The 18,401-nt window shown below is 46.9% G+C and overlaps 1 protein-coding gene across 1 annotated transcript in view; it reads left to right on the forward strand.

The window, feature by feature from the left end:
- The window catches only part of SIK2 (salt inducible kinase 2), a 31,306-nt gene extending 13,455 nt beyond the window's left edge, over positions 1 to 17,851 (forward strand). Inside the window, 11 exon segments of the mRNA XM_033081750.1 lie at positions 3,470 to 3,597; positions 5,577 to 5,700; positions 5,916 to 6,133; positions 7,015 to 7,167; positions 9,023 to 9,187; positions 12,328 to 12,556; positions 13,223 to 13,507; positions 14,197 to 14,360; positions 14,791 to 14,889; positions 15,549 to 15,640; positions 16,069 to 17,851. Of these exon segments, the coding sequence (XP_032937641.1) occupies positions 3,470 to 3,597; positions 5,577 to 5,700; positions 5,916 to 6,133; positions 7,015 to 7,167; positions 9,023 to 9,187; positions 12,328 to 12,556; positions 13,223 to 13,507; positions 14,197 to 14,360; positions 14,791 to 14,889; positions 15,549 to 15,640; positions 16,069 to 16,636 (2,225 nt within the window). The 3' untranslated portion in view covers positions 16,637 to 17,851.
- The last annotated feature ends 550 nt before the right edge of the window (positions 17,852 to 18,401 follow it).

Consider the following 18,401-nt stretch of genomic DNA (forward strand, 5'->3'; position numbering starts at 1 on the left):
GAGGAATCATTTTCCAGGTGTAGAAGACAACACTGAGCCCAGGGACTGCTGAGGAATTCCCACTCCTTGGCTGCTCCTTCTGCAGCAATTCCCAGCCTCTCATTCATGAATTTCCCAATAAATCTGTGCTGTCAGCAGCCCATCAGAGCCAGCCAAGAGCTGCTCTCCCACCCAGCTCAGCACTGCAAGTCCTGCTCTTCTCTTGCTCAGGGAGGGAGCAGAGGTCAGGAGCAGCTCCAGGATGTCCCTGCTCCCCAGGTCCTTTGGGTGACCACAAATAAAACCCTTTTATGGTTTATTATGGTGTTATGAAATCCATCAGCTGAAGAGAATAATGACATAACCTCAGGCTTCTCTTGTATTGGCTCTGTTTCTTTTTGCTGCTCAGATTTCTTTATGTTCCTTCAGGGAGGTAAACTTTAAATCCCAGTCTGAGCAGGCAAAGAATTTCACTTTTTTCTTGTAGGATTTGAAATCCTTGTGCTCCCAAGCAGGTCAGGCTTTCTTTAGCTGTGCTTACAAATAAATGTCCTTGTACTTGTGGATCTGATAGGAAGATTTATGAGGGTGGCACCCGAGTGGGAGCTGCAGTTCAGAGATAAAAACCTGATGTTTATCTGCAGCACTGGAAGGATGTTGAAAACCTGACAAATCCCAGATAAGTGAGGGGAGAAATCAGATTTAATGACACCTACACGGGGTGGCAGAAAGCTTCTGTGGAGAGCAGGGATGGCTCCCAGAGCCCTGCACTGCTGCCAAGCCAGATCTGAGTGGGGAACAGTCTGCTCAAAGGGAATAATGATGCAAAAAATCACAACAGCAGTCTGGCTGTGATAGGGGAAAAGGGAAAAAGGGGAAAAGGTGATGAGGGGGTTACACAGAGGGGTTGGGGTTACACAGAAGGGTTGGGGTTCACAGAGGGTTTGGGGTTACACAGGGGAATTGGGGTTACACAGAGGAGTTGGGGTTGGCAGGGATTTGGGGTTACACAGGGAATTGGGGTTACACAGAGGGGTTGGGGTTATACAGAGGAATTGGGGTTACACAGGGGGATTTGGGGTTACACAGAGGAGTTGGGGTTGGACAGAGGAATTGGGTTCACAGAAGGGTTGGGTACACAGAGGAATTGGGGTTACACAGAGGGATTTGGAGTTACACAGGGGGATTTTGGGGTTCACAGAGGGGTTGGGGTTACACAGAGGAATTTGGGATTACACAGAGGAGTTGGGGTTCACAGAGGGGTTGGGGTTACACAGAGAGGTTGGGGTTACACAGGGATTTGGGGTTACACAGGGGATTTGGGGTTCACAGAGAGGTTGGGGTTACACAGAGGAGAATTGGGGTTACACAGGGCAATTGGGATTACACAGGGGTTTGGGGTTACACAGGGATTTGGGGTAGATTCTCTTGTCCCCCTGTGTTATTCCAGCCGGAGGTGTTGCAGAGCTGCAGGGATGATGGAGGAAGGGCAGCAGGGATGTCCTGCCCTGTTCTGTGCCCTGGTTCCTGGAGAGGTTTGGAATCTGAGCTGGCCTTGGCTGCTGGCAGCCCTGGTGACGTCCCTGGTGGTGGTGAAAGCGTCCCTGACCTTCAGAGCAGCCCTGGCACCCAGCCTGGCTCCCTTTGATGCTGCCCAGCTCCCAAAAGTTCACCCTGCAGGGGATCAGGTGTGCTGACCCTGACTGGGGGTTCTGCACCTCCCAGGGGTTCAGGGCACTGTGGGATGTTCATTCTGGGCTCCCAAATCCTCTGCACTCCTGGTGTTCCCAAAACTGCGTTTCTGAGGGATCCTGCAGGTAGAATTCCATGGAATTCCTGCTGGGAAAGCAGCCCCCATTCCTTTCCCACAGAGCTGGGTGGCAGCAGCAGCAGCTCCAGCTCTGCTCTAAAACAACTCCAGGCTCACTTTCATCTGAGTCTTTGTTAAATCTCTCTCTGTTTCTCTCCTTCTGAAGTTCCCTGGTGCTTTTCTGGCTCCTCTGAGCAGCGCAGGGGTGAGAGGGGTGGTTCAGCAGAGCCTGTGAGAAGCACAGCATTTATCAGCTCTGAATCTGCTGCTCAGCGTGGCCAGATCCCTGGGACACTGAGAGCAGGATCAACAGCCTGAGCCCTGTTTGTCACCAGTGTCACACATCCCTGGGACACAGAGAGCAGGATCAACAGCCTGAGCCCTGTTTGTCACCCCTGTCACACATCCCTGGGACACTGAGAGCAGGATCAACAGCCTGAACCCTGTTTGTCACCAGTGTCACACATCCCTGGGACACTGAGAGCTGGATCAACAGCCTGAGCCCAGTTTGTCACCTCCCAACATCCCTGGGACATTGAGATCTGTCTCAACAGCCTGAGCCCTGTTTGTCACCCCTGTCACACATCCCTGGGACACTGAGAGCAGGATCAACACCCTGAGCCCTGTTTGTCACCTCCCAACATCCCTGGGACATTCAGAGCTGGATCAACACCCTGAGCCCTGTTTGTCACCCCTGTCACACATCCCTGGGGCAGAGAGCTGGCTCAACAACCTGAGCTCTCTTTGTCACCAGTGTCACACATCCCTGGGACACTGAGAGCAGGATCAACACCCTGAGCCCTGTTTGTCACCTCCCAACATCCCTGAGACATTTAGCTCTGTCTCAACACCCTGAGCCCTGTTTGTCCCCAGTGTCACACATCCCTGGGACATTGAGATCTGTCTCAACAGCCTGAGCCCTGTTTGTCACCAGTGTCACACATCCCTGGGACACTGAGAGCAGGATCAACACCCTGAGCCCTGTTTGTCACCTCCCAACATCCCTGAGACATTTAGCTCTGTCTCAACACCCTGAGCCCTGTTTGTCACCCCTGTCCCAGCAGCACCAGGAGCTGCCCAGCTCCAGGGAAGCAGCCCCAGCCTCTGTCTCCAACCATTTTCCCTTCTCTTTTCACCCCCGAATTATAAAAATTCTGATGAATATCAGCCCTCAGCTGAAGCCATAAAAAGCACCCTGTAAAAGGATTTTTTATTTGTGGCTTGGTAATTCCTGCTCCCAGTAGCACTGTCCTTCCCAGCAGAAGTTTCTCATGCCTGTTGCTCTTGGCACAGCTCCTTCCTCCCCAGCTCCAAAGATTTGTCAAAATTTGTTGTGCACTGAAGGCTAGAAAGCACCTAAGGAAAACCCAGGGAATCTCAGATTATCTCTTGGCAAATCAATAATCTCATTTATGTGCTGTGGCTGTCAGTTTGTTGAATTTTAATGATGGCTGTTTACAAGTTTACTCAAAACTCCTCCAGGCTGTGAAGGTTTTTGCAATGTTTTAATAATTCCACAATATGAAAACAGCAAGAGGACACCCAGCATCCCAATATTTTCACAAAAGGATTTGGGATGGAACCACAGTGCAATTATTAAAATTATCATTAAAATGATCCTTTGTGGCGCAGTGGAAGCTTGGAGTGACTTTTTATTTTTTATTTTTTTTTCTTCCCCCACAGATTTTGGCTTTGGGAATTTCTATAAGAGCGGGGAGCCTCTGACAACGTGGTGTGGGAGCCCCCCCTACGCAGCCCCAGAGGTGTTTGAAGGGCAGCAGTACGAGGGACCCCAGCTGGACATTTGGGTACCTTGGGTTCCTCAGTGCACCCAGGGAGGGGGAGGCTGGGACAGGCTGGGATTGTTCTGGAGCTGCAGAGCTGGGATGTTAAATTATTCTGGAGCTGCAGGTTTGGGATATTGGATTGTTCTGGAGCTGCAGAGCTGGGATGTTGGATTGTTCTGGAGCTGCAGGTTTGGGATATGGGATTGTTCTGGAGCTGCAGAGCTGGGATGTTGGATTGCTCTGGAGCTGCAGGTTTGGGATATGGGATTGCTCTGGAGCTGCAGAGCTGGGATATTAAATTGTTCTGGAGCTGCAGATCTGAAATGCTGAATTGTTCTGGAGCTGCAGAGCTGGGATGTTAAATTGTTCTGGGGCTGCAGAGCTGGGATGTTGAATTGTTCTGGAACTGCAGAGCTGAATATTTAATTGTTCTGGAGCTGCAGAGCTGGGATGTTGGATTGCTCTGGAGCTGCAGATCTGGGGTATTGGGTTGTTCTGGAGCTGCAGATTTGGAATATTTGATTTTTCTGGAGCTGCAGAGCTGGGATATTGGATTGTTCTGGAGCTGCAGATTTGGGCTGTTGAATTTTTCTGGAGCTGCAGATCTGGAATATTTTGTTTTTCTGGAATATTTGATTTTCTTTTAACCTGCAGATCTGGAATCGTTGATTTTCCTGGAGCTGCAGATTTGGAATCGATTGTTCTGGAGCTGCAGATGTGGGATATTTGATTTTTCTTAAGCTGCATATATGAAATATTTGGTTGTTCTTAACCTGCAGATCTGGAATATTTGATTTTTCTTAATCTGCAGATCTGGAATCTTTGCTTTTCTTTTAACCTGCAGATCTGAAATATTTGATTTTTCTTAACCTGAAGATCTAGAATCTTTGATTTTCTTTTAAGCTGCAGATCTGGAATCCTTGATTTTTCTTAAGATGCAGATCAGGAATATTTGATTTTTCTTAGCCTGAAAATCTGAAATATTTGTTCTGATTTTATTTTATTTTTTTTATTTTATTTTTTTTTTTTGCCAGCATCACCCTGGCCTTGACTTTTTAGCCAGGGCAGCTCCTGAAAATCCACCTTGGGCTGCTCAGTCAATTCCAGCGAATCCAAATCACCTCCACAAATCAAATCTTTGTGAAGTTTTTAATCAAACAAAGGACAAATGTGCTTTTACACACGTTTATCTGGCTGTGTGCTGGTTCTGTGTACACAAGCACCTAATAAATACTGGTTTTAGCAAGGCTCCAGCCTGCCTGGACCTTTGGGGGTTGGTAAACACAGAGCAGACGTCAGCCAGGTGCCACTGTGAGCGTCACAAGGGAATCCCTGAACTTTGGTAAACATTCCTGAAATGTAAAAAGTCCCAAATCATTAACAGGATCTGCCTGCCCACACAGAAGGTGTTGGTTTTTAAAATAAAATCATCTTCACTCCTGAGTTCAGGGTTCCTTGAAGGTGCCCAGCTTGCAGCAGTTCCCAGTGCAGTTTTTGGCAGGGTTTTCTTTGAAAAATCTCAATTTAATTGTAAAATCTTGCCATTTTTGCAAAGTTTTGAGGTCAGCACTTGCTTATTCCCCCTTGAGAGACCCAGTGCCAGGCTGGTGTGGTTCTCTCTGTTATTTTTTTGCCAATTCACTGCATCCTTCCAGGAATGAGCAATTGGAGCAGAGCTCCTGCCCATGATTTCCCCTTTTGTTCACATCAAATAATCCCCCAATCTGACTGCTCACAGAAACTCCTCCCCACAGGATTTTTCAGGCTTTAAGTGGAAAATATCAATCACAGTTTTTCACTTTGTCTGAGGGTCCCAAATTCTCAGCTGAAGTTGGGGTTCATTTCTCAGCTCCCACCCAGTGTGCAGCTCCCTCCTTTCCATCTCAATCCCCTTTTTCTGCAGGAAGGAATTCTCTCTGTGGCAGGGCTTGCCTTGTACCTTCAGAGACCCTGCTGGGAGCTTGGAACTGAGCTGAAAATTCTCTTTTTTTCCCCCACAGAGCATGGGGGTGGTGCTCTATGTGCTGGTGTGTGGAGCTCTGCCCTTTGATGGACCCACCCTGCCCATCCTGAGGCAGAGAGTGCTGGAGGGAAGGTTCAGGATCCCTTATTTCATGTCAGAAGGTAACAGTGATGAGCTTTATTATCATTATAAAATAATGATTATTGAATAAATCCATTGAATAAATCCTGGGATAAATCAGGAGGTGGGAATGGCACTGCTGGCCATGAAGAATTTGGGTTTTTTCTCAGTTTTAATGCTTTGAGTTTTTAGCTGTGCTGCAGCTCAGGTCACTGAGCAAATCTCTAATTCTTATTTTTTCCCTTCTTGCCAACAGAGTGTGAGCACCTGATCAGGAGGATGCTGGTCCTGGACCCCTCCAAACGTTTGAGCATTGCTCAGATCAAGGAGCACAAGTGGATGCTGGTGGAGGTGCCTGCCCAGAGGCCAATCCTGTACCCAGCAGGGGAGGAGAACGAGCCCCTGGGCGAGTACAACGAGCAGGTGCTGAGGCTGATGCACAGCCTGGGCATAGACCAGCAGAAAACTCTGGAGGTAAAACCCACCTGGGGGTAAAACACATTGAAATGGGGGTAAAATACACTGAAATGGGGGTAAAAAACACTGAAATTGGGGTAAAACACTCCTGAGTGGGGTTGGATAAATTATTAACTTGGCAGCTGAAGAGAGGCAAGGGGGAATTAGAAAATAAATTCATTTGAAGAGGGTGTTAAATGAGAGTCAAAGTGAATGTTGAGCTTTTAAGGGGGTGGTAAAAGGGAATCAAGGAGGAGCAGGAAATGTGTGTGTCCTGTCCTGGCCAGGAATGGCAAAGGTTTGATGTGAGCATTGCCTCTAGGGTGGGAGCTCTGCCTTTGCAGGTTCAGAATGAAACCTGTGAGAAATCAATTCTGAGAAATCAATCTGTGAGAAATCAGTCTGTGAGAAATCTGTCTGTGAGAAATCAATTCTGAGAAATCAATTCTGAGAAATCAATCTGAGAAATCAGTCTGTGAGAAATCTGTCTGTGAGAAATCAATTCTGAGAAATCAGTCTGAGAAATCAATCTGTGAGAAATCAATCTGTGAGAAATCAATCTGTGAGAAATCAGACTGTGAGAAATCTATCTGTGAGAAATCAATCTGAGAAATGTACCTCTGAGAAATCTATCTCTGAGAAATCAATCTGAGAGAAATCAATCTGTGAGAAATCAATTCTGAGAAATCAATGTGAGAAATCAGTCTGTGAGAAATCAACCTGTGAGAAATCCATCTATGAGAAATTTGAATTAAATCCATCTGAGATTTCTGTTTTTCTGTCCCTGCCACTCTGCTTTGCCCCTAAACCCCCCAAACCTCCTTTTATTCCTGACAGAGCACAAAACCCAGCACCCAGCTGGCTGCTACAACATTTTGCTGTGCTTTTCTTTTTGGCAGTCCCTGCAGAACAAGAGCTACAACCACTTTGCTGCCATCTATTACCTGCTGGTGGAGAGGCTCAAGTCGCACAGGAGCAGCTTCCCCGTGGAGCAGCGCGTGGACGCGCGGCAGCGCCGGCCCAGCAGCGTGGCCGAGCAGAGCCTGGCCAAGGTCAGCCCCAAATCCTGCTGCAGCCTCACTCAGACAGCCCCAAATCCCCCTGCAGCCTCACTCAGACAGCCCCAAATCCTTCTCTTCCTCCTGCAGGCCCTCAGTGTTCAGGGCTTTTCATCCTGAAATGCAAACAATGGATTTGGTTTTAGCCAGGAGCTCATTTTTAAGCTCAATTCCCAGCTCATCTCCTATTGAAAGTCCTGTGCTCCTAGCTGGAAGAATTTGGGTTTGGCTTAATTGGGAATCTCAATTTTTAAGCTCAGCTCCCAACTCATCTCCCATTGAAGGCCCTGTGCTTTTTCTAACTGGAGGAATTTAGGTTTGGCTTTATTGGGAATCTCATTTTTAAGATCAGCTCCCAGCTCATCTCCTATTGAAAGTCCTGTGCTTCTAGCTGGAAGAATTTGGGTTTGGCTTTAGTGAGGATCTCATTTTTAACTTCAATTCCCAGCTCATCTCCCATTGAAAGTCCTGTGTTTCTTCTCCTAACTGGAAGAATTTAGGTTTGGTTTTAGTAAGGATCTTGTTTTTAAGCTCAATTCCCAGCTCATCTGCCATTGAAAGTGAAAGTCTGTGCTTCTTCTAACTGGAGGAATTTAAGTTTGGCTTAATTGGGAATCTCAATTTTTAAGCTCAACTCCCAGCTCATCTCCTATTGGAGGGGAAGTCCTGTGCTTCTTCTAACTGGAAGAATTTAGGTTTGGCTTTAGTGGGAATCTCATTTTTGACCTCAATTCCCAGCTCATCTCCCATGGAAAGCCAAGGTCAGCCCCCTGCTGCAGCCCCTCAGCCTCACTCAGATAGCCCCAAATCCCTCCTGCAGCCCCTCAGCTTTACTCAGGCCAGCCCCAAATCCTTCCCTTCCTCCTGCAGGCCCTCGGTGTTCAGGGCTTTTCATCCTGAAATGCAAACAATGGATTTGGTTTTAGTCAGGAGCTCATTTTTAAGCTCAATTCCAAGCTCGGCTCCCATTGAAAATCCTGTGCTCCTAACTGGAGGAATTTAAGTTTGGCTTTATTGGGAATCTCAGTTTTTAAGCTCAACTCCCAACTCATCTCCTATGGAAGGGAAAGTCCTGTGCTTCTAGCTGGAAGAATTTGGGTTTGATTTTATTGGTAATCTCATTTTTAACCTCAGCTCCCAGCTGATCTCCCATTGAAGGCCCTGTGCTTTTTCTAACTGGAAGAATTTGGGTTTGATTTTAGCAAGGATCTCATTTTTAAGGTCAATTCCCAGCTCATCTCCCACTTAAAGTCCTGTGCTCCTAGCTGGAAGAATTTAGGTTTGGCTTAGTTGGGAATCTCAATTTTTAAGCTCAACTCCCAGCTCATCTCCCATTGAAAGCCCTCTGCTTCTTCTCCTAACTGGAAGAATTTGGGTTTGGCTTTATTGGGAATCTCATTTTTAACCTCAACTCCCAGCTCATCTCCCATTGAAGGTTCTGTGCTTCTTCTAACTGGAGGAATTTAGGTTTGGCTTAATTGGGAATCTCAATTTTTAAGCTCAAATCCCAGCTCATCTCCCATTGAAGGTCCTGTGCTTCTTCTCCTAGCTGGAAGATTTTGGGTTTGGCTTTAGTGGGAATCTCTGTCTGTGCTGCTGGGAATAAGTCAGCTTCAATAAGTACTGAGCTTAATGACATTTAGGGTTGGCCTGGGTGTTTTGGGGCTGGCAATTTAGATTTTTTTTCAAAGTTTAAAGGCTAAGAATGTTCTTCATCCTGAACCAAGAAATAAATCTTGCCCTTCTGCTTTGGCACTGGGCTGCACATTGTTCCATCTGTGCCTCTGCATGTTGCTCCCTACCTAAAACCCTTCCAGTTTTCAATTCTGTTTTCAATTCTGTTTTTCAGGCCCAAGCTGTGGTGCCCTCAGTGAACCTGCACTCCCAAAATCCGAGGTTGCTGCAGTCCCCAGGGCTCCCCTCAGCCTCAGGAGCTGAAACCTTTTCCTTCCCCCCCTCCAGCTGCCAGGGAGAAGCAGCTTTTATGGAGGAGGAAAGGGTTGAGACACCAAAGGTACAGCTTGAAATCACCCTGGGATTTGTGTCTTTATTTTTTTGTTTATTTTTCCCAGAAATCATTCCAGCTATAAAATGTTGTTGTCTTTTAAAAGCACAGCAGTGCTTCCTGAAATTTAAATATTTAAGCATCAAGAGTTGTAGGTGTTCTCTTTCCCTGTGACTTTTTTCATCGTTCCTGGCTCCATTTTGGAAAGGAGGAAAAAAAAAAAAAAACCAAAAAAAGTGAGTTCCTGTCCCTTGTTCTTCTAAAATCTATTTTCAAGAGATCTAAAAACTCTGCTTCACACATTTCAGGCAGCTGAAATGTCCAAGCCTGATCTGGAGTCAGCAATTAGAAAGGGAAATAGCTTAAAATAATTACATTTATGAAGTATGTGACTCCCATAAAACTTGTGCTGTTTTCTCTCATGTTGCACCACGTTACCACTTGAATTTCAGCATTTTCATCCTGCCTGGTGCCAGCTGGGCTTTGATTTCCTGCTGCCACTTGGAAGGGTTTGTTGCTCCCTGGTTTGTTCCCAACACCAAGAGTGTGGCCCTGCTCCTCCTTGGGTGGTCCCTGGCAGCTGGGAAGCAAAAACCACTTCCAAAATTCACATTTCCAGCCTGGTTTTTGCATCCCCCTTTTGCTTTAGAGCAGCACTTTGGCCAGGTCAGCCACTGGTGACAGCAGTGAGGTGTCAGGGCTGAACTCACCTGGGAATATTCTGAATTTTTGTAGGATATGACCACTAAAAATTCCAGGAAAAACTGCAGGGAGCCAGCTGGGATTGGTTCTGCCAGAGCAGTGCCAGGAACTTCAGGGGGAAAGCCCCAGATGGGAAGGAAGGTGTGCAAGAAAAATTAAATTTAAATTAAATTTAAAACCAGAGTTTTCCTATGCAGGAATCATCATTTTCCTGCTGTTTAAATGATTTATAGCAGATATTTGATATTTTAAACTATTTATAGCAGATTCTTGATGTTTTCCTGCCACAGAGTTCTGCCTCATGCTGTCCATGCAGTGAAACCTCTTTTCCTTTTCAAAATACCAAAGAATTCAGGAATGGCTCCCATAAAATGGCTTTACATGAAATCATGTACATGAAATTATTTCCACAGGTTTTGTGGTTTAAGGATTGTGTTTTTTCCATCTGTTTTACCCAGTGGATCCCATTTGTGCAGCAGGACAGGAATGGCAGGACAGAGCCTCCAAAAGCTGCAGGACACTGAAATATTTATTAATATATACATAAAAAATAGAAATATATATAATTACAGGGCAGAGCCTCCAAAAGCTGCAGGACACTGTAATATTTATTAATATATAAATAAAGAATATAAATATAAAGATATATAATTACAGGACAGAGTCTTCAAAAGCTGCAGGCATGGAAATATTTATTAATATATAAATAAATAAATAATAGAAATATAAAGATATATAATTATATAGGATGGAGCCTGCAAAAGCTGCAGGCCATGGAAATAGAAATAAATATATAAATAATTAATAGAAATTTAATGATATATAATTACAGGACAGAGTCTTCAAAAGCTGCAGGCCATGGAAATATAAATAAATACATAAATAAATGATAGAAATATAAAGATATATAATTATATAGGATGGCACCTCCAAAAGCTGCAGGACATGGAAATATAAACAAACAAATAAATAAATAAATAAATAAATAAAGGCATATAAATTATATTAATATAAATAAAATAATGTTAATAATAATAATGAAATATTGATGTACATAAATGGAAATATATTAATATATATCACATAAATCTTTATATTTTTGCCTACAACCCAAATAATTTCATATGGCAAAGAATGCATTAAGGGACAGAAGGATCCCTGGCTTTGGAGAATAAAACCAGAATTAAAACCTCAGGAGCAGTTTAGGCTGGGGAGGTGCCTGTAAATTCTGATTTCAGAGGCTGCCCAAGGCTTTATCAGGCTGGGGAAATCCAAGGAGGGAGAAAGGTGCATTTATGAACATTTGTGAACATTTGTGAACATTTATGGACATTTGTGAACATTTATGGTGCTGAGCACAGCCCTGCTGGGGTGGAGCACAGGGCTGGGTTTTCCTGGTGTTTATCTCAGAGTGATAAATGAGCACAGGAGGTGTGGGAAGGGGGGAGCAGCAGTGTTGCACATTCCAGAAATATTTTATACATGTGACTAAGCTGGTAAGGTTTTTAATAACTCAAAAGAAAAACCCCAAACCGAACCAAAAACAAACAAAAAAACCCCAAAACAACCAACCAAAAAAAAAAGAACCAAACAAAACCAAAAAACCAAACCAAAAAAACCCAAATCATAACAAAATAAACCCCAAAACAACCAAAAAACCCAGCCCTGGAGAGCACAGAATATCCAGTGGGAATAAGAATATTTGGTTTTAGGGAATTGAGTGTTCAGGGAATGTAAATAGGAAATTAAGAATTTACATGACAAGTTTTACTTAGCAGAGTTAAAGATCCCCACTGCCTTCAGGCCAGGGCTTTGCTGCTTTTGGGGGTGATTCTTTGGGCTCAGAACAAAGGTGGGCACAAAAAACTGGGCTCAAAGCTGGGCTCAGAACAAAGGTGGGTGCAAAAAGCTGGGCTCAGAATGAAGGTGGGCTTAGAACAAAGCTGGGCTCAGAACAAGGGTGGGCTCAAAGCTGGGCTCAAACAAAGGTGGGCACAGAACAAGGATGGGCACAGAACAAGGCTGGGCTCAGAACAAAAGTGGGCACAAAAAGCTGGGCTCAGAAAAAGCTGGGCTCAGAGCAAAGGTGGGCACAGAGCAAAGCTGGGCTCACAATGAAGCTGGGCTCAGAACAAGGGGAGGGGCTCATAACAAAACTGGGCTCACAACAAAGCTGGGCTCAGAACAAAGATGGGCACAAAAAGCTGGGCTCAAAATGAAGGTGGGCTCAGAACAAGGGTGGGCTCACAACAAGGGTGGGCTCACAACAAAGCTGGGCTCAGAACAAAGCTGGGCTCAGAACAAAGATGGGCACAAAAAGCTGGGCACAGAACGAAGGTGGGCTCAGAACAAGGGTGGGCTCACAAGGGTGGGCTCACAACAAAGCTGGGCTCAAAGCTGGTTTCCAAGCAAGCTGGGCTCAGAGCAAGCTGTCCCTGTGCCCCCAGGTGAATGGCTGCCTGCTGGAGCCCGTGCCCCCCGTGGTGCTGAGGAAAGGCTGCCAGTCCCTGCCCTGCAGCAGCATGGACACCTCCATCGACGAGGGCATCGAGGCCCAGGGAGAGCCAGAGGAGGACCCAGGCCAGGCCTTTGCTGCCCTGCAGGCAGCTCGAGGGGGCAAGAGGAGGCACACCCTGGCTGAGGTCACCAACCAGCTGCTGATGGTGCCAGGCTCAGGTACAGAGCTCATTTCATGGTGCCAGGCTCAGGTACAGAGCTCAGCTCAAATCTCATTTCATCATGCCAGGCTCAGCTCAAATCTCATTTTCTCCCTCAGCACTCAGTCTGATCATCTGCTGATGGAAAACGTGAGGTTTTATGAATAAGGACTACAAGTTTGTATTTGCTAGAAAGGACAAATGGAAAAAAAAACCCTGCAAAATTCCCCAAAATCTGCTGTTGAGACAATATAAAAGCAGAGCAGCAAATTGACAGGTGATTAAACTCATGTGCAGCCCCAACAGCAACTGGGAAATGTGGCAGAACTGGCAGCTGTGTCAGCTGAGTGTCCCCAAATCATTCATCCCCTAAAGATGAGCTGGCAGAGCTGGTGGGGAAATAAAAACCCTCTGGACTCCAGCACCTGTGAGGTGACCAAGCCTTCCAGGCCACAGTTTTGTCAGGATTATCTGTGGCTAAATAAAAACCCTGAACACTTTGCAGACAGCCCAGTGAACATCTGCACAGTGACTGCTGCAAAAACCAGCAGCAAATCCCCATTATTGTGCTGCAAGTTTGACTTGACAATTCCCTTGTCAAAATTGATTCCTTTTGGCTGTTCACTGGAGTCAGTGGCACTGATTCCTGCATTTATCCTGATTTTTTTTTGGTTTTATGTCCCAGGGAAAGTGTATTCCTTGGATGAGAATTCCTCGCTGGGCAGCATCGACTCCGAGTACGACATGGGCTCCGTGCAGAGGGATCTGAAATTCCTGGGGGAGGCTCCTTCCTTGAAGGAGATGGTGCTGAGCAGCCAGCAGCCCCCAGGGGTGACCTCTCCCTTCCTGGGGCTCAGACCTGCCAACCCAGCCATGCAGGCCCTGAGCTCCCAAAAACGAGAGGCTCACAACCGCTCCCCCGTCAGCTTCCGCGAGGGCCGGCGCGCCTCCGACACCTCGCTCACCCAAGGTAACCCTGCAGCAGGGATGCTGTGCTCAGGGGCGCTGACCTGTCTGAAACATCTGATATTTAACTGTAATCACACCCAGGAAATGCTGGCTGTGCTCAGCAGCCACGCTGGGGCTCGCTCGTCACTGTTTGTCTCCTGTGCTGAAAATCAGATTGTTCTGATGAGGGATTTTTGTTCTTCTTCTCTCCTGGAGTTGTGCTGGAGATTATTACTGTCAGATTATTCTGAGAGGTTTTTGTTCTTGTCCTCTCTAGGAATTGTGCTGGAGATTATTACTGACAGATTATTCTGAGAGGTTTTTGTTCTTCTGTCCAGGAATTGTGCTGGAGATTATTACTGTCAGGTCATTGAGGGGTTTTTGTTCTTCTCTCCAGGAATTGTGCTGGAGATTATTACTGTCAGGTCATTGAGGGGTTTTTGTTCTTCTCTTCTCCAGGAGTTGTGCTGGAGATTATAACTGTCAGATTATTCTTAGAGGATTTTGTTCATCTCCTCTCCAGCAACTGTATTGGAGATTATTACTGTCAGATTATTGAGGGGTTTTTGTTCTTCTTTTCTCCAGGAATTGTCCTGCAGATTATAATTAACAGATTATTCTGAGAGGTTTTTGTTCTTGTCCTCTCCAGGAATTGTACTGGAGATTATTACTGACATTATTCTGAGGGGTTTTTGTTCTTCTCCTCTCCAGGAATTGTAGCATTTAGGCAGCACCTCCAGAACCTGGCACGAACCAAAGGAATCCTGGAGCTGAACAAAGTGCAGCTGCTCTATGAACAAATGGGATCAGAGGAAGAGCCTTCCCTGACATCAGCTGCCACCCAGCTGCAGGACCTCATTCACAGCCCTGCACAGGTACTAGAGCAGAAATTGAGCTCCATCTGAATTGTTTGGGACAATCAGGAGAGGATGAGGAGGTGTGGACACCTGAGAAGAGCTAATTTATAGATAATTCCCTATTCCCCTTTCTGCCTTAGACCGGAGAATTTGCAGCCTTTGCCCATCCTCGTGGTGTGAGTGAGTGGCTCTGTCAGCTTTCCAAACCCAGCAGCCATAGCCTTTCAGTCTGAAGGATGTTTTGGATTTAGCCAAGGCCAAGAGCAGCTTTTCTGGGTGGAGGTACAATTGCAAGAAGCACTCACAGCCTGATTGGCAGAAATGCTCAGGAGCTCCCAGTGAGTTGTTTCGAGACGGCAACCACGGCACCTCAGGCAGGGAAAATCCTTGAAGGAAGGGTTCAGGGAGCCTTTTCTGGCTGTGCAGCTTGTTCCTCTCCCCTCTGCAGGAGGAAGGCTCCCAGCAGCAGCAGCAGCAGGGTGCTCACCCCCCGTTGTTATCCCGGAGGCAGAGCTTGGAGACTCAGTACCTGAAACAGCGGCTCCAGGTACCCCTGTCCTGCCTTCCCTTCCCTTCCCTTCCCTTCCCTTCCCTTCCCTTCCCTTCCCTTCCCTTCCCTTCCCTTCCCTTCCCTTCCCTTCCCTTCCCTTCCCTTCCCTTCCCTTCCCTTCCCTTCCCTTCCCTTCCCTTCCCTTCCCTTCCCTTCCCTTCCCTTCCCTTCCCCCAGGAAAAGCTCTCAGAGGGTAAATGAGCACAGAACAGCTGAACTGGGAGCTGCACTGTGCTGTTCTGCTGTCAGGCACTGACCCTGATTATGCCAAAAGTTCATTCTTGTTTTCCTCCCCAGCCTTAGCACAGGTCATTGCTGTGACATCCCATCAAGGTTCTGCCCTGGGCCTTCCTCTTCCACACCCCCTTCATTTCAAACCCATTTTCATATACCTTTAGTTTATAAAAAACTGGCTTTCCCCCAGTTCTCCAGCTTGCAGCTTCTTCCACTTGGGAGGCAAGATTTCCATGAATTTTTATGGCACAATCTCTCCTGCAGAAATGCTGTCTAAGGGTTAGAAGCCAGTGGGGATTTGGGGTTGAGAGAGTGGCTCTGTGCACAGCTGGGCAGTTACAGGGGTAGAAAATGTTTCTCTTGCTTTCTGGGCTAATTCATGAGATCAAAAGCCATTTAAAGCAGCTCTGCTTTCCTTGCAGAAGCCCCCTCTGCTCTCCAAAGCTCAGAACACTTGCCAGCTGTACTGCAAAGAGCTGCCCCGGAGTCTGGAGCAGCAGCTCCAGGAGCACAGGTGAGAATCCCCACACTACACAGAAAAATTACTCTCAGGAGTAACAGAACTGCAACTTTGTGCATTTAGAAACTATCAGAAAAAGGAAAGCTTCACTTCAAAACTTGAACAAGTTCTGTCATGTGTTTACAGATTTCTCTGCCTGATCTTCAGCTCCCAAATTCCCCAGAGCAGTGAAGAGCAGGCTTTAAAATACAAACACATTGCATCTCATTCTGAACAAAAATACAAACACATCTCATTCTTAACACACTGAATTAAACAATGCATGGGGTTAGCTTAAAAAATGGATAAAGTTATCAGAGGAGATCTGTGACACCACTGAGAGGTGATAACTCTGATGTGCTGCAGAAGTGAATGAGCAGAGTGGAGAGCTGTGTGAGTGGCCCAGATGAGCAGAAATAATTGTGTTTGTGTCCTGGCTGCAGGCTGCACCAGAAGAGGCTGTTCCTGCAGAAGCAGTCCCAGCTGCAGGCCTACTTTAACCAGATGCAGATAGCTGAGAGCTCGTACCCCAGGGCCAGCCCTCTGCCCCTGCCCTGCCCGGAGGAGCTGCAGCCCCAGCAGCAGCAGCAGCAGCAGCAGCAGCAGCAGCCCCAGCAGCAGCAGCAGCAGCAGCAGCCAGCCCAGTTCAGCCTGCAGCAGCCCCTGAGCCCCGTGCTGGAGCCCTCCTCAGGGCAGCTGCACTTTGAGCCTTTCCTCAGGCAGTTCCCCAAGGTGCAGCTGGAGCCCCCCAGCCCGTCCAGGCCGTCCCCAGCAGGGCAGGGCCAGCCCCTGCAGTTCCCTTTTCAGACTTGTGAGCTGCCCTGTGCTGAGCACCACCTGCCCCAGAGCCCTGCAGCACTGCCTGAGAGAGCCAGGGAGAGCCAGAGCAGCTCAGCAGAGGCACAGCCCAGCTACGACCCCCTGGCCCTGTCAGAGCTGCCAGGACTCTTTGATTGTGAGATGATGGAGGCTGTGGATCCCCAGCACGGTGGCTATGTCCTGGTCAACTAGCAAATCAGCACCCAGGAGGGACAAATGGAGAAGCATGTGAATTTTTTGGGGTTTTTTTTATTTTGGTTTTATTTTTTTTTTCCTATTCTCACCCTTGCCCCTTGGGAATTCATGGTAGTTTTTCGACCCTTGAATTGAGAGGGGAAACTAAAAATTCACCTGGCTGGAAGAAAAGGAAAGAAAAGAAGAATAAAGGAGCAGGAGGTGTTTGGGCCCTGTGGCCTGGGCTGAAGAAGGGGGAGTGCAGCTTCATCCCACAGAGTCTGCAAAGAAGGAGGCAAAAAAGGTGAATTTCAGAGGAAGGAAACAGCCCCTTCCAAAAACAATTGGGGGAGTTTGTCAGCATCCATCCAACATGCACTTGGAGAGAGGAGAGTGAGTGCACACTTCTCATACTCCCTGGCAATAAAAGCAATAGTTTCATTGAAATTCAGGCTGGATTTGGGTCTGTGCTGATGGCAGCTGAAATCCCCTGGAGAAGGAATTCAAGGGGAGCTGCACTGTGCTTGAGCTCCTGGTCTGGAACTACTCCTGAGCATCTCAGGCAGCCTCCACTTCTCCTGCTGGCACCTCGAGGAGTTCCCAAACCTTCACTGGCTGCTGGAGGAATCTGCAGCAAGGGACACCTTGGCTTTGTCAAAAGAAACCTGGGACTGTGTGGAGAGACCTCTGGGTCGGGATCTGGAGGATCAAGGATGAGCCAACAGAGACAGAAGGTAAGAGAGCCATGAGAAAGCAAGAGCTGCAGGAAATGCAATTAAAAAAAAAAATCCACCAGTGTGGCTTTTAAAATCACCCCCTTCTGTCCTGGAGAAGTTCTGCTCACTGGAAAGGATCCACCTGTCCCTGGGTTGCATTTAAAAAAAAAAACAAACAAACAAAACAAGCAAACAAAACTGTGTTTTGAATTTGCAGTATGTGTCGCTGGTGGTTTCTTGAGCTTTGTATATTTGGACAATTATTTAGGGTTTTAGAACTTTAAGGATAAAAAAAAACAATGAGCTTATAAAAAGTAAAAAAAACACCCCTGTGAAGTGATAGTGCTGTGCCTTTTTCAGTTCTTTCTCAGCCTATATGCTTTTTTCTGAAGAAAGTAGACAATACCCCATTTATATCCCTGCTGTGGCCAAAGTCCCTTCAGAGCACACGTCCCACCATGTGGGACATGTTTAACTTCTCAGTGTTTGAGTGGCTCCTGTATATAGGACACTGAAAGTATCACAGCAATATTTCAGCATCAAACTGTTGATGTGTCAGAACATTTCAAGGGATGCTCCAGCAGGAGCTGTGTCTGCAGAACTTTGCAGTGGTGAAATCCAAGTCATAGGAGGGGCTCAGGGAGCTGCAGGGAGCTGAGATCTCCAGCCTGGGCTTTGTCTCTGAGCCTGCAGTGGCCAGTGGCCAGCCCAGCCCTTTCCTGAGCTGACATTAAGCACAATTGCAGCTTCATCAAAGCACAAGGAGCAGAGGAGCTGTGCTGATCACCCCAGAGCTGCTGCAGGTTTGCTCTTTGGTACTGCACATCCCAAGAGGGGAGGGAGGTGGATAATCAGCATTTACAGCAATAAGATCACATTAAAACATGGGACAGGAGGAGTTCAGCCACTGTGTGAAGGGAGGAGGGGTTTGAGGTGACAGAAGTGCTCAGGTGGGGACAGCTCCTGCTCTCTGGAGCCTGCTCAGCTTCTGCCTCTGCTGCCACAGGGTTCTCAAGGCAGCAGCAAAGCAGCACGAGATAAAGGTGGGCAGGAAGCTCTGCCTCAGG

This window comes from Catharus ustulatus, chromosome 28 (genome assembly GCF_009819885.2).
Source record: "Catharus ustulatus isolate bCatUst1 chromosome 28, bCatUst1.pri.v2, whole genome shotgun sequence".
NCBI lineage: Eukaryota > Metazoa > Chordata > Aves > Passeriformes > Turdidae > Catharus > Catharus ustulatus.